Source organism: Scomber scombrus, chromosome 8 (assembly GCF_963691925.1).
Source record: "Scomber scombrus chromosome 8, fScoSco1.1, whole genome shotgun sequence".
In the NCBI taxonomy this organism is placed as follows: domain Eukaryota; kingdom Metazoa; phylum Chordata; class Actinopteri; order Scombriformes; family Scombridae; genus Scomber; species Scomber scombrus.
In genome coordinates, this window is record NC_084977.1 from 27,497,349 (window position 1) to 27,519,326 (window position 21,978).

Sequence of the window (21,978 nt, forward strand, 5' to 3'; positions counted from 1 at the left end):
GTTGGGGGGTGTGGTGGGAGGTAACTGCACGTGCTCAGTCGCTGCCTCTTTGCCTGACAAGGTTTTTGTTGTCTTGTCACACACACACACACAGAGATACTGACACACACATGCACAATAAAACGTAACGACAGTATATCTTCTTAAATGCATATAACACAGCACAATTACAACACACATGTAATAATACCACCTGACAGCACAGACAGTAGAAATTTGGTTCTCATTGATCCTAAACAAATGAATTTCCATATAAATCAGCTCCTCTCCATTCTTGAAGGTTGCAGAATATGAGACTGTCAGCATTTCAGAAGAATATCACAAATCTATTATGCAAATTCTCTAAATCAGTTGATTAGCTCGTCTTCACTTCTTCGTGTTGCAGCTACTTCTATATCTTTCCAGTTTTTGATATGACAATATTTACTGTGATACAATATAAATTGGTTTCAGAGATTTCACCATACAGTTTATCATGGCGGTTATCCCTTTAATCCCTCTGGTTGTATGAGATATTTTGGGGACCAGATCTCAATGAGCAGGACTAGTTTGTAGAAATGTGGGATTTTGATTAGATTTTTGCAATCTTCAATGTATGTCTGGTGTTTCATTTGCTGGATTAGACATGAGCAGACATGCTGTACTCCGGGTTATTTTAATCATTAACGGTTACACAATTGATTTTCCCGAAAATGTATGACATCGTTTTATACCAAGATAGAAAATTGGTCATGATAATAGTGGATAGTGTCTGTGTTCTTTCCTATTTTTCATCATCAACCATCATAACAAACATGACTAAGACGTCTTTGCTTGGTTGGGAAAGAAGTATAACCTTTTTCTCTTATTAAAAGGCCACATTGAAAATATCTATTTGAATACATCATGTTGGGCTTTGGGAAATTACTGCAAATATACAGTAGACTTTTTTTCTGCCCGCTCATGGACACTCACAGGCTTTTTCTAAATGGAGACAGTTTTTAAATCAGCAGATTTCCTCGGCCTGTTCTGTATATTCTTACCAAGATTTATCTTGACATGGCACTGTCATCATTTATTATTTTATCACCATGTCTTTGTGTGTGTGTGTTTGTTGCCATAGAGATAGCTTACTGCTTCTCAGTAAAACAATTTGTGGTAATAATCAGCGGTGATATCGGCTCTTATTCCCAGTGCAACGATTCCAGTGTTTGCTGAACGCTCTGCTTAATGTTTCGTGGCTCTATCTTGACTGGCGGTGCAGATACAGACACTGAGCGTGATTCTTGTTGTCACCATCGGTCTCCTGTTGAGTCTCGGATATCATCACCAAAAAGGCATTTATAGCATTTAAAGGGTCTCTGTAGTGTTGTTGCTAACTGCTCATTAGACTGATAAAGACCAAGACTTGGCTACACAACTCTTCTCGGTATGTGAAATAGATCACTTATGTACTGCATAGACACATACAGACAGGAACCCAAAGGGAAAGTAACAAATTACAGTCCTTAGTAATCAATCTAGAGCATAAAATCTATTTTTATGTTATTCTTAGGAAAATACAACAAATTAATGACTAGTTGGTGTAAGACATGTCAAACATTCTGGCAAAACTTGACTAATATATCACATATTTTGCAGTTGATGAGCTAATTAAATTAAATTTGGTTCAACTTTATTTAACCCTGCAAGGGCAGTTGTATGCTGCCGTAACCATGTCAACAGATACATACATAATAAGTGGAAGAAAAAAGAAAAAAATTACCAATCATCACACAACTAAAACTTACAAAATATAACACAGTAAAGGTTCCCAAATTTTAAAAGACAGTTCTTCCGTGGTTAATCTAGTGTATACTGAATTTTCCTTAGCCATTATACATTCTTCCTTTTCCTTTAGGTGTTTTTTGATATGTTACTTTTTTTCCAGATTTCTAGGACTGCTGTAGGGAGCTTTTCTGTCTACTTGGTTTTACAGTGGAAGTACCTGGTTTTATAGAGTAATTTGTAGTGTCCTCTGTGTTTAAGATAATTGCAAAAATGTGGAAGAGTGTAACCCAAAATTATTTACACTCACAATTAGAAATTATAAAACCAACACTTGTTCATCCTAAAATCATTTCACACAGCGGTAAAGTCGATGCATGACTATCTCTTGCACCCCGATAGAAGAGTTTGGTTTATGTCCTTAGATATGTTTTGCACTGACTGAACTGGCTTGAACATTTTCAGCGAAACCTCCCACTTTTTGTCTGTGATTGTATTTTCCAGTTTCTCCATCCAAGCCCCCTGATACAGTAATCATGTATCAGAGAGGATGTGAGTAATCTAAGTTTGTGTGTATTTAAAATATACAGGTTTTCACAATGTTTAGTTTTGGCAACAATTTAACATTTCCTTCATTTGTTCGGATGGTTGTTTGTTACACTAATCAATTCATGCACTATTTATTTTCCATTTTCAGGTATCATCTGAAGGAAGAAAGAAAGTGTGTCAGTGTGTGTGTGTCTGTGTACATGTCTGTGTGTGTATGTGTGTGTCACCATGAAGCATCAGTCAATCTCGCGGTGGCTGAGCCAGCTGGGACTGCCACAATACTGCTCATCGCTGGAGCAGGAATACGACGGCGTAGAGGTAAACCAAAACCTGTGTACATTTCCAAGCCAAACAACCCCCCAACAATCTAGTGATTAATTTATGTAACTATGTATTCATTGTCAGTATTTGGTAAGTAGGGACTGAAAACACACTTGCCTGTTCCTGAGAAAACCCTTGAGGCAGAAGTAGACTTAACGCACCTTCAGAGTTACAGGAACTAATCGTCAGCTGTTCTGAGAAAATGCGGATGAAGAAATTTAAATAATAGCAAAAGTCCTTCCTGTAAGTCACTTTAGCAAGATACATAAACCTTTGCAGTTTCAGTTAAGTGTGTTATGTTGACACTAAATCTGTTTCTCATTATTTTTGACAGAGTACTTTATTTACTCAAACAGACTAACAGCCTCTTCTCTACATTTAGAGCAGATGAGTCAAGTATGGTGGGAAATTTGTATTTTGTTCACTAGAGGCTCATTTTACTAAATTAGTAACATGCAAGCTGCTTTCTTCATTTTCATTTTGACATATTCAACTAATCAAAGCAAACACTGTACTGTATTACCCATGCCTGATCATGTGAACTCCCAAACCGCCCTCATGTAACCTAGCTTCACAAATCTATCTTAAAGGAATACAAATCCATTTTAATAGTTTTTACTGTGATGTAACTTCTTTAGTCTTGTTTTTATTGTGAGGTTGTCAGGCAACTAGCATGGAGAAATGGTAAGGCACATAATCCCACATAACATCACAATCTGTTGTTATATGGAATAAATAATATGATATAATATGTCAATTAGTTTTTTAGAGGTGCTATTTCGTGGATTTTTTGTTACCTTTGCACGGAGCGAGGCTAGCTGTTTCCCCTGTTATCTGTCTTTGTGTTAAACTAAGCTAAGCTAACCAATTGCAGACATTAGACTGGTATCAATGTCTAACTCTCTGCAAGAAAGAAAATAACATTCCCCCCCAAAAAAGTCTAACTAACTTTTAAAATCACTGTATTACGTTTTTTAAGTTTATGATTAAAGATTCAGCTGGAAGTGGGAGCGAATTGGATTATGATGACAAAAAGCAGCACTGTAATTTTAACATGAACTGAGCACCAAATCTCTGTCTCGTAACTTCTGGACAAAGTGGGTAAAGGAAAATAATAGAACAGCTAGAACAGCTAGAACAGTCTGGTAAGTTTAGAAAATGACTGTAATGCACCTTTAATACCAGAAAAGGCAACACTTATACCATACCACAATATTATGATATCCACAGTCTAAGACGATATCTAGTCTCATAACATGATATCAATATGATATTGATATATTGCCTAGCCCTACTGTACATATACAGTCGTACATGATAGTAGAGGATGTTTCTAGACTGACTGAGCCAACTGGAAGAGCAGTTTTTACTAAGAGTGTAAACTGTGAGCGTTTCCCACAGCAGCCTCATAAAGCAGCTCAATAAAACTTAATCATGGTCCTATTACACTGAATGGACAGTGATTTGGAGGCTGTTCTAACGGCTATTAACCAAGTTCATTCTGAACCTTACGCAGCTATTGGCTAAGATGCAAGATTGATAAGCCAATAAGACCTGACTTATTCTATTACCTACCACTAATGTTTACCCCTTAATGCACTGGTGTTATTAGTAAAGACTTAATGAGCAGAGCTTATGAAAAAGAAGGTGGGAGACACTGAAAACGAGGGAGAGACAAGGAAAAGACAGTGTTGTGCCAATCTCATTTAACTGTAAAACAGTTAAAAATTAAATTGCTGTGTGAAAGTAATTTTCTGAGGTTTATTACAAATATACTGTTTAAATGTGAACAAAATTGAATGTCTCTGTGAGGGATGCAAATTAAAAGCATGATGCAGAAAATATTATATTATATTTAACAGATTTGACATGTCTCCCTGCTTCTCTGATGTTATTTTTCAACTACTGAGTTCAGAGTAATTGCAGCAATAGGGAGCATAACAACTAGGAGTCATGCCCTCAACAAATTCCGTATTTCTTCCTCCTCAACCATCCTCCATGCATAATGAGTTCAACACAGCGTTACTAACTTTTCACTGGATATTATAACAACAATATCCAGCTCAGTGCATCTTAGACATCCAGGCTGCTTGTTACAACACAAAGTGTTGTGTTAACTGTGGTAAAACCAACTCAGCCAACATCATCGCCACTGGCAATGGGTAAAAGGCACGTAAAAGTCCAAAAAGCATCTCATAACTCGTATAACTTTCAGAATTGTGTAGTAGATTTTTATTTGCACTTACACACCAGCTTTATTAGTTACAAAATGCTTAAATGCATCATTGTCAAGTCCAGAAAGCACTAAACCTATTGTGTATTTCATTCAGATCTTTGAATGTGTCATTTCCTATGCACAGATGAACTTTCCCACCAGCGATCTTTCCCAAAACCACAACGTCATTTGGATAAATGAAGGCTATGTATGGGATCTTGGTTAGTGGAAATTCTGCTCTGTTGATTCCACTCACTAATTGATTTAAACTGCGTTCACACATAAAAGTAACCAAAAGTACGTGATTTATGATTTTCAGTTACAAGTGACTCAGAGCTGTTTTCTAAGCACGGTGTGAACAGTGACATCATTTTAAAGCAGAATGTAAAAACCAAAACAATTACTGTAGCTAAAATTGGCTAAAAAGCATCATTGAGCCACAAATCCAAGTTAATGATTCATTTTAAATGAGAAATACTGAACCAAACAGGTTTTTAAATGTCTTTAATGCCCACTGTTATCCATATGACTCCCCTCTGTCTTTTCATTCACAATCACCTTCATTGCTACAATACCATTCGCGCGGGCAAAGTCAACATCCACAACTGCTATATCAGCTCTCCACAGGACTGGTATGAGAGTTCATATTGTTGTTCGGCGCTGCATGATTTGGATAAAGATAACATGTCAACTTGCTGTTGGACTCAAAGGGAGATGAGAAAAGATAGAGGGAGGGAGGGGAGGGATATATTCAGAGATAGAAGAGGGTTGTGATATGCCAGTATGTCTCATACATGGACACACACACAGACACACACACACACGCACGCACGCACGCACGCGCGCGCGCACGCACACACACACACACACACACACACACACACACACACACACAGGCAGATGTGTTAACATCAGCAGAACTAACGTCCTCTTTAACCTACTAACATGTTATTAGTGAGTTGTCTAGGCACGTTGACCACAAGGACCCATGATGTCTGTGTGTGTGTGTGTGTGTGTGTGTGTGTGTGTGTGGGTCTGTGTGTGTGAGCATGTGCGTGTGTGTGTGTGTGTGCATGTGTGTACGCCTGTACATCTGCTGTCGTCGCGGTTTCCTAACTTGTTTGTTTGTCCACAATTGTTTTTTAGTTTATTTTTTAAACTGTTGGTTTCCAATAGCGTGTGTGTGTGTGTGTGTGTGTGTGTGTGTGTGTGTGTGTGTGTGTGTGTGTGTGTGTGTGTGTGTGTGCGTGCGTGTGTATGTGTGTGTATCTGTGTGGGTGTGGGTGTGGGTGTGTGTGTGTGTGTGTGTATGTGTGTGTGTGTGTGTGTGTGTGTAGGTGACTGTGTGTGTACATTGGTATGCAGGTATGTGTGTGTGGTTGTGAATCCGTATGAATCTTGTAACTTGCTCTGTACATTGATTGTGCACTGTTCTTGTGTGTGTGAGAGAGAGAGAGTGTGTGTGTGTGTGTGTGTGTGTGTGTGTGTGTGTGTGTGTGTGTGTGTGTGTGTGTGTATTTATGAGTTTTGCCCACTGTATGTGTGTGTAGTCTAAATGGAGCACTGTTTGTGATGAACTAAGATAATAGTCATATTGTTTAGGAACCAAAACAACAAGGCCTTGGTTCGAGCTGGGTGCGTCCTGTGATGACACAATGTGTGTCATTTACATGCATGTGTGTCAATGTGTGTGTGTGTGTGTGTGTGTGTGTGTGTGTGTGTGTGTGTGTGTGTGTGTGTGTGTGTGTGTGTGTGTGTGTGTGTGCGTGCGTGCGTGCGTGTGTGTGTGTGTGTGTGTGCGCGTGTGTGCTTGTGTAGCTCCATTATTATACAAGGTTGAGTTTTGGTTCAAAGACCTTGTGTGGCTCTCCCTCTCAGGGCTATTTCAGGGCTCGTTTACATTAATACCACAGTGAGGGTTGAAGTGAGGCAGGGTGTGTTTGTTTGTGTGTTTAAGACAACGCTGTAATGACAGGAGCACGATGAGAGGAGGAGATGGCACACTTTTGGAAGGCAGGGGGTCACCAAAGGTCTCATTTTTCTTTTGCTCTGCTGGAGCTGCCAACCTGACTATACAGAGTGAGCATTTCTTAACTATCCTGTATGACAATCTAACTCAATTTATGGACATAAACTCTGGTGGAGAATGTTCTATAGTTGTCCACAGAGAAAAAACTCAAGAATTCATTACAGTTTCATATAAGCTGCATGATAGGGGTTCAATATCAAAGTCATCTTTGTTTTTGTACACTTCAAACATAGTCATAGAAAAGACAGTTCAACCTGTAGCACCTGAGAAACACATTTACTATGAAAACCTTCTTTGCAGTGTCATCAGTCAGTCTGGTCCTGAATTGAGGCCTGATTCTTTTCAGTAAGGGCCTTGTCACTGTCCTTTCAGATGCTTTCCTAATTCAGATGCTATATAGGACTAACTAGAATACATAGAAAACAGCATAAAGAGCCCATATCTTCAATCCCTTTCTAGATGAATGTGGTGCAGGCATATGCAGGCACATGCAAATGTGTGAAAAAGAGGAGAGGGAGCAACCAAAAGGGAAGGAACATCAAAGAGAATGATAAAGATGATGCATCCTGGTTTCTGACTGTCTGATTGTGTGTCCATACAACTTTCAGACCAAAACAGTAACTCCAGCAATATTCTGACTGGCTATTACTATTAAAGTGTCAGTCTCAGTATGATTAACTCCTAATGATGATTGAAGTCAGTGTTGGGACCCTGTTGGGCTCGGTGTCAAAGTTCAGTTCTTAATCTAGGTCATGGGGCTAGATGTCTTTGGGTTGTTCATTTGATGTGACCATAATGTTAAAGTAAATCTGTGTTAGAGCTGCAAAAATGTGTTGATTAAATTGATTAGTTGATCAACAAAATATTAATTGGCAATTATTTTGATAATCAAATAACCAACATAATAAAAAGTCACTTTTTTAAGCAAAATTATATGATTTTCTTTGTCAAACATGACATTAGACTGACTTTTTGGGGTTTTGGACTTTTGGACGGACAAAACAAGACATCACGCTAGACTATCATTAAACGTTTTAGCACATAGGTATGAATGGCTTACTAATTCAGAGTAACTTCATTTATGTTTGTTGTTTATGTTCTCTAGGACCTGCTCCACCTCTCAGAGTGTGACCTCCTGGAGCTCGGAATCCACAATAACCTCCACCGCCTGCACCTTCTCACTTCTCTACGCCTCCTCCAGGAGAGAGAGAGGAGGAGAGGTACTCATATACACACAAACAAAACACACTCTCACAAGGTTGTCACACACATGGTCGAGCAAACATTATTTGTTGTTATCTGTCTCAACAGTTTGTTGATTCTGGCTCCGCATTTGAGTCCCCAAGCTTCCCCCTCTGTGTCTTTCTCCTTGTGTACCCAGAGAGCGGAGACAGAAACACAAAGGTGGATAGCATTAGTGTCATGTAAAGACATGCATATGCCTGGGGGGTGGTCTGGTAGTGGTGATGGTGGTGGGAGGGTAGTCTGTTGGAGGACAATACTGTGTCACACATACACACAAACACACATGCACACACACACACATGCACACACTTCCAAATCTGTCAGTAAGTCAAGGAGAGGAGTGCTGAGGCCTTGAGTCCTGCTGGGTTTAATCACTTCTACAAGTGTCTGTGTGTGTGTGTGTGTGTGTGTGTGTGTGCGTGTGCGTGGCAGACTTTGTTTGCTCAGGTTCCCATGCATTACTCTGTGAAATCCAACTGTTGTCTGGGTATCTGAGGTGTGCATGAGTCCAGTTTATACCAAGTAAAGAAATAATCTTAGTTAGTCTTCTGAAGCTAATATGTAACAGGCACATTTGACTTTTTGACCCCTGCAACTGTTTTACAGAACCTTAAAGGTGGAAATATACTAGAAACTATTTTTTCTCAGGCAGTTTTTGTGCATGTCAAATTTTCTTTCTAACCGCAGCGTGCATGAGTTTTCATTGCTGAACTGCTGAACACTTTTATGAAGCCAGACTTGCTGAAGTTTTAAAGGGAGGCACGGACTATAAAGACGTGGAGTCTCTTCCTATCTCAGCATTAATTCGCCAAGTTGCCATCTGGATTGGAGAGTCTTTAAAAAACAAAAACAGACCTCAAGCTGCAGGAGGATACAGACTTTTTGCACACAGGCTTGTATATAAATATAAAATGTATGAGAGATTAAAAAAAGCCTGGAACGTAAAATTATCTCCACTAACCCAAGTTTGTTTAAACTATTGGTTGGATTGTTGATGATTGAAATACGTGTTTCATACAATTTTGGAGACTTGCCGCAGCATCATTAGTCGCCCCCTCCCTCCTCACAATAAAACAAAAGTCTCATATTTCTCTCTAGTGATAGATTTAGTAAATAAACGAATCATGGGGCTGATAATAACCCAACATTTTAAAAAGTTCTACTAAGTTCAAGGCCACCAAATTCAAGAAGCAGTACAAAAGACAATTTCTGTATTTCTACATTTTAATTTAAACGAGCCACTATTGAATGATTTTGTTTTAACTGAATTGCCTGTAGCAAGTTATAGAAAAGAATAAATTAATTCTGATGTATAATACCAAATAATAATGATGGGATATGCGTCGTCTTTCCTGACGCATCATTTTATACACATGTGGTTTACGCACTCGCTCTTCCTTTTTGATTATGTTCTCTTTCTGCACTTAGTCCTTAATTTTTGAAATCATTATTTATGAGCTAAGAGTCCATGGTCAAGTTCAGTTGGCTCTAGAAGACCCAAAGTCAGATCACAGATATCTAACAGGTTGTGTCTGGGTGTCTGGACTTTATCCATCTACAAAGATTTTGGAACAACTTTTATGTCAACATTCATTTAGTTAGCATGTTACCTGAAGTGGAAAGTGGCCTTTTGGTGCTACTAGATGGAAAGTCAGTCTTGCATTCCCATCCAAAAGTTGCCAGACTATGAAGCACCTGTGAGTACTGAAAGAAACAACAGCATTACCTATAGAAACTCAAAGCTGACCCAAAAAAAAGAAGAAAAAAAAGACCCTCAACAAGTGTTTTGTAAGTGACGAGTGAGGGACGAACACCAAGGATGTAAGAAAAACATGTGACGAGGATGTCACAGATTACCACTTTTAAAAACATAAATTTGCACATTCCTGACATCTCTGTGTGATCGCCGGTGAAGCCCTGACCTGCAGGTTGAGCACAGTTGCTGACGTGAAACAGCCTCTAGTTGAAATCACTCAGTCACCAACTACTGTGGTATTATCTGTCTGCCTGGCAGCCTGCCACCCCTATCATTACTACAAAGGCCAGATTTGTTCAGCTAATGGTATCCTTCACACACGCACACACACACACATATATACTGTACCACCACAAAACACACACACACATGCAGCATCCTTCAAAAAATGCCATCTCAACATTTGACCCAGAAAAGAGCATTCCAGTGAGAGCACCTTCAGGATGAAAACACACACATAGTCACATGCAAGCTCACACTCTGCATGCCGCCACGTATTAATTTCATCTTTGGCTATGGTATATGATTACGTGTCTAGAATAGGAATCTGTATGTGTGTGTGTGTGTGTGTGTGCGTGTATGTGTTTGTGCCAGGTACTTTCCTTGTTGGCAGGCATTAAAATGCAACAGAGAGACGTAGAGATGCTCCAATTAGAACAATTACAGGGTGAAATAGAAGGCATCAGTAAAACACACACGTGCACGCTCATATTTCACATATTTGAGGGCATTTTTAGTTTTAGGTTGTGTTTACAGCTGTTGCTATGATGCCTATGATGCTGAGGCTGCTCTGTGAATACTTATTATATTCAAAAGATTAACTGCAACCATTAGCTGCATTCTTTTTTGTAATTTTAAGTGGAAAATATGACCTATAATGCCATATTATTAACACATTTATTAGGATTGATACTCAATACTTGCAGAGGAAATGTTGAAACCCATGTTATCACATGATGATATCACTTGGATATTTTCATGCATGGTTGATTCTTTTGTAATATATAACTGCTAGATTTATTAAATTATTGTAGTCGCCCTAAAGCAACAGGACTGTACTTTCCACATGCAACCTATAATTTGAGTCATTTTCAAGGTGATGCATAATAAAATACTACATCCTATCTTGTTAGATTTAAATGCTACTAAATGGCCAAACATTTTTATTGAAATGTAATCCTGCCCAAATGACATTTAACATAATGAGAAAATGTTGTCACTTAACATATCTGGCAAGTCCAGAACCCAGTTTTGCAGTAGAATATCCGATGGCAGCAACTACAGCATTATGCAACATTTTTATGGTTATGTTTTGGCACCTAGAGAATTTGGTTAAGTTTAGGGAGAGATCAGGGACTTGTACAGCCGCCATTCACCGCAACTACCTTCTCACGACAGCATAAATGTAGCGTTTCATTATTTCATACCAGTGAACATTATCCAGACGTTGATGTAATGTAATTTGGAAAACAATTTGGTCATATTAACGTAATTTGTAGGAGACAGAGTTTATCAATGTCTGTACTTTACTGCACACCAAACAAAGTTGGTGGAGAGAACATCCTTGAATCTTTGTCAATGAACTCTCTCTCAAGACGACATGTTCCTACCAAGTTAAAGCTTCCATCTTAATCCAAAACAAAAGATACCTGGAGTGCTGTGGCAACAACAAGTGAATGTGCAAACTCCTCAATACCCAACAATACATTTCCCAACATTAACACTTAAGTCATGTAAATAAGATCATTACGAAGAGTGTGCAATCATTATGTTTAACGCATTAGTGGGAAAGATATTACTGTGCACATGTAAATATAATTGTCATATGACTGCTTTGATGCAATTTTATTCAACATTTAACTAATCTACAGGGCATTATCGGAGTATAATGATGTTTGTAGTTGCATCACATGTGTTTTTAAACTGGATCACTGTCTTTAAACTCAATACCCTAGCGGCATAATCGGATATTCCATATTTGGATTATTTTTATCATTCATTCAAGCGCTCGTTCATTCATTCAGTTTGCAATGTGAGCTACACAAGCTGCCTCTTCCTGAGCTGCATGAGCTGAGGAAGTAAGTGATGTGAATACCAGAGCACACTTACACATTACGCATTGCTGTGCCATGCTAAACATGGCTCGACACAAGTTTTACATTGTTTGTGTGCTGGTGTGAGAGGGAGAGAGAGAGAAAGAGAGAGAGAGAGAGGGGGAGCAGGTGTTCGCACAGACAGTTTGTTTACTGGTGGTGGACGGTGATGTTACCATGGTGACAAAATACTTATAGTTGGTCAGTTGGGGCGTTTACTAAAGATAGACTTCTGTTTCACATTGACAATTACGCATACTGATAGCTGGCAACATAATTGAACCCTATCCTGTAGGTGTTTTTTCTCTGTTCAGTGCTTGAGATGAATTTACTTATTTAATTACACACTTTAAGCCCTTTTTTCCAGATTCCACATTTGACCTGTTAGTGTAGCTGTTTTTTCTCTCCATTTTATTCGGCTGGTTGGTTTTTAAAACTGCTATCAAAGCGTGCCTGCTGAAAAGACTTTCTGCTCATTGACCCCCGAGTGATGTCATCACGGCTACCGGGAATAAGGCTTATCATACCGTGACCCATGAAAGCTCAGGATGCCGGTATACTTCTCATGACTTCAATCAATGCCAGCTGTTATATTTCTTACTGTTAATCGACTCTGAGGCAAACACAGGCTGCCTGCTGCTTTCTTCACAAGCTAAGACTATATTTTTGTGACATACACATTTCAAGAAGGTCTAAGTTTGCCTTGAGATATTTTTATCAGTATCCAGGGAACAAAAAAACATAACACACACAAAATTAATTAAAGGCACAACATTGTCTGCAATTTATAAGTTGGAGGAGGGAACAGACATCTTGGAACAAAGTATTCAGCTGCTATAAAACAAGGCCAGACATCAAATACAATGTTAATTTGTGAATCCTGGAAAAACGGCTCTCTAGGCAGATGGATCACAATTCATGTCATTTGTAATATCCTTAAAAAGAATATAATTTTTTTGTCAGTACTGTGTAGTGTTAGCCTGTTATTGTACATGCAAAGGATTTAAAGTCCATGACCTTTACATATTATATAATGTGTTACTTGCTATGAAGGAGTTCCAGGCCGAGCCAAGATAATCTCCTCGTGTGAAGGTGATAGACCCATCAACATGACCCACTGTTAATACTGAGTGTACTATAAACATTTCCTTCAGTCTGTGTGTGTCTGGAACACCATTCTGCTGTTATCTCTCATATGTCAAAACAGGGAAGATCCAGATCCCAGAATTAAACCGATCCAAGATAGGAACAGCCAAAAATACGCAAAAACTTTTTAGGCCATTTTCCTCTTTTAAAGTGTCTTGTTTTTATTTGCCAAACTTAAACATTAGTCTAAAACTTTGTCTAACAGCAACATTGCTTAAAACCAGATCTGTAATGACTGACCGTACATTTGATGTGTTGACTGCTTGGTTAACATTGTTATGTTCATGTAGTTGCTATCATATTTGAGGCCTGAAAAATGTATCTTAGAATTAAAAAACACATAAATTCAAAAGTCAAAAAACTTCCCCAAGTTGTCCAGTAATGTTCTTCCAGGCTGTCTGTCAGGTCAAATAGCTCTTCCAGTTCAGGAGCTACATCGCATTTACATGCTCCTCCAAACACAAGAGGCAGCCAGTGCACCTAACCTGCGTGCAAATAAGTCTTAAAACCAGCTTTTGGGGTGCTTAGCTATGTGCCACTGTGTCACTGTGTCCTTTTTTTAAAGAATACCTTCAGAAGTCAGTAATGTTCAAATCCTGCACATAGACTGTTCGTAAAGATGGACGTAGCGAGGTTTGACATCACCTGTTGGTCTGCATTGGAGGTAACTGTGCTAACAAAGCAGGCATCATAATCACTTACCAAAATTGCAACAATAAGCCAACTCAGTGGCATTACTAGAGCTGAGGAGAGTAGCGAATTGTTAATCACAGCTGTCAATCAATGCCAAAATGGCAGATATATCAAAGCAACTATAAGTTTACTATGAGAGCTAAACCAGCCCAATTATTAGATAGTCCGAATTCAATGATTGAGACCTTAATGACCCATTAAGAGAGAAGTTGACACTTAAATGGGAGTCAATTGAAGTCAGCATCTAGTGTCAGTTGGTGGCATTGCACTGTAATTTTATTTAAGGTAGTTAAAGTTGCTGATTTGATTTCACCTGTAATCGCCCAAGGAACCACAGTAAATAACAATGTATGCACAGTACAGCACATGATGACTACATAAGAAAATGATAATCAACAGTCATTAAATTACAAAAAGAGAACCGCACCTCAGAATTTACAGTACTTAATTATGAAAGTCCTAGATGACTGCTTGTTCAAACCTTTACTGAAGTTCGTGACATGTAAGCTAACATGAATAATGAGTGACACCCCCGGTCAAATTGTGCAGTGTTATGATGTTAATTAAAATAATTGAGACGAAACCCGATGATCAACTGATTGATGTGTTTTGTCATCGATGTTCCACAGAAACCATGAAGACGTGAGTCAGAGAAATTAGTAGCTGTCATTCGACCTGAACAGACAGACGTGGAACATTAATTCATTAATTAAGTCCTTTTTTTTATTGTTAAACCCCCGAGGCTTCAACGAGAGGAATGAGGAGCGGCCGAAACACTCTGCTGTTTACACTTCACACTGTTCTGATCAGAAACACACACGGATAACACAAGTATGTGTGTGTGTGTACAGGTCCATAAGGGAAAAGGGAACGAGGGAGTGGAGGAGGAGAACAGAGGGCAGGGATGAGGGAGACGAGGAGTGGATGGAATGAGGGGGAGATGAGAGGAGGGAGAAAGGAGGAGGAAAGGATGAAATCGGGAAAAGAATGTTCCTAAGAAGGAGTAACTGGAATACCACAAAACTCGACACAGAAAAGAAACAGCTATGAAATGGAAAAGAAAATATTAGCTTATACCCTTCGTGATAAAGTAGTAATACTCAAATCCAATTATATACAGGTGGCACCTCTTATAGGTGGGGATGCCAAACCCATCTATTTAATGGTTTCAAAAACACCGGTGTCCTGAGATGGATTGGTGGTCAGTGTTTGGAAATGAGTGACTCAGCGAGGCTTTGTGCCAACACGTTGTGCTGCCTGAGGGCCAATGTGCCAAATTAGGGCTCGGCCTGAGGACTCACATTAACAGGAAGTGTAGGAAATGGCCGTAATGGTGGGGCATTCAACAAATAAAATAAATAAATATTTTGGGCTGCTGACGTTTCTGAAAATGAAGATAAAGCTTTTAATCTTTCTGGTTTCCTCTGTGGTGCAATTAATTCTATATGATGCATAAAACGGCTAAAAATACTATGAGAAAGAGGAAGAAATGCCACTCTGTTTCACAACTGGTTGCTCTTCTCTGCCTTTTCTGTTATATGTGTATAAAAAGGATACCTCACAGTGTATTGTCACTAATATATCATGTCTATAGCATTTTCCCATAACAAAAGAACATCATGACCAGGGCTAAAATTAATAATTATTTTTTATTAATGATTAATCTGCCAATCATTTTCTCAATGAATTGATTATCTTCAAATGTATTTTTTTATCCGACTAACAGTGCAAACCCCCAAATATTCAGTTTACTGTCCTGGATGACTAAGAAAAGCATCAAATCTTCACATTTGAGAAGCTGAAACTAGATCATGTTTTTTCATTTTTGCTTAAAAAGTGACCAAAACGGGTATTTGATTAATCATTGTAGCTCTGATAAATGACAGGACTGATTAAAATCCTTGAAAACATCCTTCTAGCTGAATCTGCATTAGATAATAAGCACAACCAGAACAAATGTGAAACCTAATGTGAGAATGTGTCATGTCCATACAGCACTATAGTCTGTATTGAGCCAGTTGAAACACACATTTAAAAGTGTTTTGATGAAAGGTTTCGTTCTTATGCAAACATCATAAGCTCTTTCTTCAGACACATGTCAGTCAGCACAGACTGACCTATCCCCCCCCCCCTTTTTTTTCAAAGGGGCTCAGGTGATTCAACAGCTGATTACAGATTACTCTCCTGACTCACTGTAGCTACAGTTTACTGGAAAAACCACCCTCACACACACTCAGGCACACACACGCCAAGAGTTTTCACATGCACGTGTGAAATAGCACCAAGATTTACTCAGGGAAAAAAAATGGAATTCAAGTTCAGTTTGGATATTTTTACTCCCAAGTATTCCTCCCACGCCTGCCGAAGCCCAGGAGAAACTTCTAAGCTCGGCTTTGACATTTCGGCTGTGTTCTCTGCTCACAGTGTTGGATTTTGAAAATAGGACTAAAATGTATTTATATAGTGATTCAATTACTTTAACCTAATGCCTCAGGCTCTTTGTATTATTTGGATTTAATTGATTATATGCTTAATCGTTTGATCGCTGAGTGGTGGGTTGTGTGGCAAGTTTTGCTGTACTGTATGTTGTAAAGAGGTAAATGCTCAAATATGGGCTCATGTTGAGCAAAAATAAACCCTAAAGTAATACAATTAAGGGAAAATTGATATTTTCTATTTTCACAATGTCGTTGACCTACTTTTGCCTCGTGACAACATATTACTCACCAAGTTGATTGCTGTGATCTGTGACAGGAAGCAGGAAGCAGGCGATAACGGATTATAAAAATACAGAATGATAAACCATATTAACTAAACCAGTTATGTGGGAATGAAACTGAACGTGAGCACATCCATATTCACTATCAGGATCACCCACTACATTACAGAATGGACACACACAACTACAGTAAAAGTAACAGGTCAAAGTTAATCCGGGAAGCCACCTAATGGAGTTTATAGTGGAAATCTGCATCCTAAAGTTTTAGCAAAAGATGATGTACAAGAATTCATAAGAACTTGTAAGAATGAGAGTCAAAACTACAAAAATAGAAAATAAGATGGCTAAAAATAAACACATCAGTTACCACTATGAGGGTCTTTTTCGCCCTCATGCTCTTTTGAAGTTTTCTTAAACTTCACCAATTTAGTGTGATTAGCTCAAGATCAAAAGGTGCGTATGTACTTTAAGTGGCATAATCTGTGTGTGTGAGTGTGTGTGTGTCCATGCGGGCCATCTGATCATCTTGGCTCTCATAGTAGCAGGATGGGCTCCTTGTATTGTCTAAAAGGAAAAGCGCACACACATCAACACGCACACACATGCACGTGTCTGGCTGTTATCAACTCTAGACAATACAGAGGAACAGGAGGACAAAGACAGGAGAGAGTGTTGTCCTGAGGGCTAGCGCGCGCACACACACACACACACACACACACACACACACACACACACACACACACACACACACACACACACACACACACACACACACACACACATAGACACACACATTTAACATGACCTCATACCTGATGTCATGACACAAGGAGAGCTCTTTTACTTCTTTCATGTGCTTCACCAGATGAAATTTAATCATTTTTGCCAGCATTCCTTTAGTAGGCTACTTGAACACTGACTTATAAGAACTTATAAGAGTAGATTGTCAACTCTGTCACCGAGCTGATTTATATTTCAGCCAACATTGAGTCAAGTAGTTAAACTTCATGAGTGTTGAGTGCACCTCAAGTTGCTCAAACATGCCTGCGAACAGCAACATTAGGTCACATCTAAATCTTCTCTAAGTATCAGGCCAGTTGGTGGTGTTGGTGCAAGAGGTCCTAAACAAAAAGACTTGGAGCATGAAATATGAGGCTGAGCAGGGAACACAGAGGAGGAGGAGGAGAGGGGGAGGTGGAGGAGAGGAGAGGAGAGGAGGGCAGAGGGGAGTTTTGTTTGGTGCCGGGGCAGGGGGGGTGTGCAGGAGAGACAACTCTGCTAAAAAAGAAAGAAACTCCTCCCAAACACACTAGACCAGGAGGAGGGGTTGGATGCTTGCAAATCACTCCCCAGAGAGAGAGAGAAAGAGAGAAAGAGGAGGGCAGGGCTTGAGATTGTGCGGCGTTACTTGTTGTTGCCTGTCTTAAGGAGCGTGAGTGTATAGTCCTCCAGCCGGTCAGCCAGTCAGCTACTCAGTCATTCAAGCAAACTTCTGAGATGGAATAAGTTAGATACTTTAAAGTAAGTTTGTAAGACTACAAGACAGATAATAGCTGAGAGGAAGAAAGAGGGAACTGCTCACACTGACAGGTAAAAATGAGTGTGTGTGTGTGTGTGTGTGTTTTTACTGCATGAGTGTGCACTTACATACACTAGATGTGTGTAGGAATGTGTGTATGTAGATGTTGATAGCGATGCAGACAGTTATCTGTGATGGTCATCTTCTCCTCTGGGTGCATTTAGTTTTTTGTCTCACCTTTTTATTGTCTCTTTTTTGAGGATGTTTCATCATCTCAACTACAAGTTAAAAATATACAAATCTATTATATAAATCCCTTCTCACTGCTGCTGCTGCTGTTTATTTCACTACACTCCACACGCTTTCTCTTGGTCTCTGAGCTGTCCGTCACTCCGTCCTGATGATTTAAATGTTTACAGCTTGCAGTGAGTTAGGTTTTGCTCAGGGACTTTTTGAGAAATAAGTTGCCATCCCAAGGCGCTGGGTGTAACTGTGGTCACTGAGATTGGTGGTGTGAGCTGAGGAAGCCCCAGCAGGAAATAATTACATGAAATATGGCAAATAAGATCAAGATCCTTGGTTTGATATTGCTTACTCAGGGTTTGTGTATCGTGACTTTAATGTTTGATAGACATTTATTTGTTCTGAATATGATACCGGCCATTGATTTGACTGCATTTCAGAGACAGATGATATAATAATTGTATAGCTGGAAAGTATTTTATTTTATATGTATTGAAGCGAATGACTTTACAGATTTTAAAATGTGAAGCAAAACAGAAAGAGTTACACTTAAAAGGACTTGATGTTCCTGGTCAGAAACACTCTGACAGGTTGAGTGAATGCTGCTCAGATTGAGGCTCTGACCTTTCAGTTATGAGAACACATCTTTAAACAGCAAGCCACCCATGAGATGATGACAGAGACAAACGTGTGTGTGTGCGCTGTGTGTGTGTGTGTTGTAGGTGTTCAGATAAACACATTCATGCAGCAGGTTGTTTCAGACGTTAGTCAGTGGTGTCATGTCTAAACATCCTAGTGGAGTTGAACTGAGCCAATGAGATTCAGCCTTTAATTAATGCTGAAATGCGTCTGTGTTGGATTCACAGAGCTCAGCTTTAACTTTGTAATGGTCGTGAAACACCACTGGGAGTTTGTGTTTGTGTGTGTGTGTGTGTGTGTGTGTGTGTGTGTGTGTGTGTGTGTGTGTGTGTGTGTGTGTGTGTGTGTGTGTGTGTGTGTGTGTGTGTGTGTGTGTGTGTGGTGTTGTGTTACTTGCCTTAGTGGGATGATGTGGTTGGTATTCTAGCCAGCCATCAGCACTATGTGACCTGCTGGTCTTTACTAAGACTGACTAACTGACTGACTGATGACAGAACAAATACATTAATTCACATTCTTTACTTACTGATCTCAAGTGTATTGATGATCAATTATATCTCTCTTCATATCTAAACTTATTAGGTCTGCGTCTTGAGTTCTTTACTTGGATTTAAATTATCTAAAATACTTTCAATTAAAGTAAAGTATCTTCCTGGCTATATGATGTCATTATTGATTATACAGGTATTTTTATGCCTTGAGTAATGCAAATTGACTATTGTACATGCTGAATGCAAAGGTGGTAGCATAGACACCAAAATGGCCAGGTGGGGCAGCGCACCAAAATGTAAACACAACATAATTGTATTACCATCTTTTCCATTTTATAGGAGATGAACATTATGCTCTTTAAGCACATATCATCCTTTACTGATCACATCCACCTTTAAGGACCAGTGTGTAGGAGTCAGTGACATCTAGCGGTTAGGTAAGCCAGGTAAAGGAAACCTCTCATTCCTGGGCTACTGTAGAAACATGGTGATGCAACATTGTGGCCTGTATGCAACTGGACCTGCTACTTATGTAGATATAAAGGGCTCATACTGAAGTAACAAAAACACAGTGATTCTTATTTTCCGGTGATTATACACTAATTAAAAAGTACTTATGAGTATTATATCCCATTTCTGCCAAGTCTGTTCCCCTACATGTCACTAAATCTTACACACTAGTCCTTTAAGTGAGGTGTACAGCACTTTAGCACTACAAGGACGAGCTACTCATCAATAATGTAACACTCTGAAAGGAGCCATTCCTTATCATTGACACATTTACAGCTGATGTGAGAGTGGTATCGATCTTCTCACCTAATCCTCAGCAAGGGAGCTGTATAAGCGTAATTCCCCAAAAGTCAAACAAGCGATGGACTGTTGTGAGATGTAAAGAATGACACACTTAACCATAAATTGACTTGCTTAATAACTTGTAAATGCCATAAAAGTTTAGTTAGTGTGAAAATTACTGTCGTATGGCAAAATCTGTCATTAAATCCCACATTAGTACATAGTTTCATTACTTTAGCAAATTCATTATATATTTGGCTGTTTAAAGACATTTTAATTTTAGCCACTGCAGAAAGTATGTACACTCATACACAGAAACTGTTCCTTTGTACCTTTAACATGCTGTGCTTTTCTTGTAATCAGTCACTTCTAAAGTTCATTGCACGTTCTTGTTTTTAGTTTTAAAAAAAAGATAAAAATATTTCTCGCTGTCTGACTGACTCAGCTGACTGGCTCACAGTGACTGTACCCAGTCAACACATTTTTCCACAATGCCCATCTGTACAATTCATTTTAGACATACGAAATGAGCACATGCATTCTCAAACAGTGAGGGTAGGTGTTTTTGTGTGTGTGTGTGTGTGTGAGAGAGAGAGAGAGAGAGAGAGAGAGAGATAGAGAGAGAGAGAGAGTGAGAGATTCACTATTAAGTATTAAATGGCAGCTACTGCTGTGGGATTTAATAACAGCCCCATTTATATATTACACACATACTTAACACACAAATGCACACTGGTGGGCCCACACACTGAAGAGCGCAGTAGGACTCTTTCTCTCTCTCTCTCTCTCTCTCTCTCTCTCTCTCTCTCTCTCTCTCTCTCTCTCTCTCTCTCTCTCTCTCTCTCTCTCTCTCTCTCTCTCTCTCTCTCTCTCTCTCTCACTCTCTCGCGCTCACTAACAAAGGCTGGCTCTAAACAGCGGTCATGTGACAGTTGTTCCCATTGTTCACTTCTGGCCAGGGGTGGTTTTGCTAATGCACTCGTGTGTGTATTTGAGTGTGTATTTGTGTGCTTACCACGGCAGGAAGACACTTTAAGCCAGCTAAAGGAAACCCCTCATTCCCAAGCATGTTGGTGTTTATGTTCGTCTTCACTATTGTGTTACACTGTATCTGTGCGTTGCAGCATGTGACAGTTTCAAACTCCATTTCATTCATAAATCACAGATCTAGATGGTAAATGTGTATTGTATGTAAACTGGAGGACGTATAGGATTCCTACAGTCAAACCTGAGTTCCCAAACACACACATTAGATCATGGCACTTATGTATTGTTAAACCTCCTTAAGAACTTGCGGTGATCCCCAATTTTTAAAACTGCTAGTTCAGCAGATTAACAGCAAAGCTTCCTGACTCCTGATTTATGTGGGGGGTCAGCTAGAAAGACAGTTAGAGATAACTCACCATGAAAACATTTAATTTAATTTAATTTAATAGGAAAAAAGTTATGTCCTCTAATTTTGAGACAGAGTTAAAAAAAAAAACCATGAGAGACAGTCAGTGAGAAGTGAGAGGGAGGAAGAGAGGAAAGAGGGAGAGATATTTGTTTTATTGCTACTAATCCGCTATAATGAGCTGCCTGCTGTCTAAATGTTTATACTGCCATTTCCTCTTCCTGTTAATCTGCACTTGTTTCCCACCCAAGGTCTTCTCTCTCTGTGTGTGTTTGTGTTTTAGTGTGTGTGTGTGTGTGTGTGTGTGTGTGTGTGTGTGTGTGTGTGTGTGTGTGTGTGTGTGTGTGTGTGTTCGTGTGTGCAGGTGTTTCTAACTCAAGGACTTCACT

General features: G+C 39.3%; 2 protein-coding genes across 2 annotated transcripts in view; one reads left to right on the forward strand and one right to left on the reverse strand.

Moving 5' to 3' along the window:
• The window catches only part of ttc14 (tetratricopeptide repeat domain 14), a 103,593-nt gene that overhangs the window by 80,486 nt on the left and 1,129 nt on the right, over nucleotides 1-21,978 (reverse strand). The window lies entirely within an intron of this gene.
• Nucleotides 2,524-21,978, forward strand: part of bcar3 (BCAR3 adaptor protein, NSP family member) — a 68,522-nt gene continuing 49,067 nt past the window's right edge. Inside the window, exons 1-2 of the mRNA XM_062424763.1 lie at nucleotides 2,524-2,613; nucleotides 7,966-8,080. Coding sequence (XP_062280747.1) covers nucleotides 2,524-2,613; nucleotides 7,966-8,080 — 205 coding nt within the window. The remainder of the gene's footprint in view (nucleotides 2,614-7,965; nucleotides 8,081-21,978) is intronic.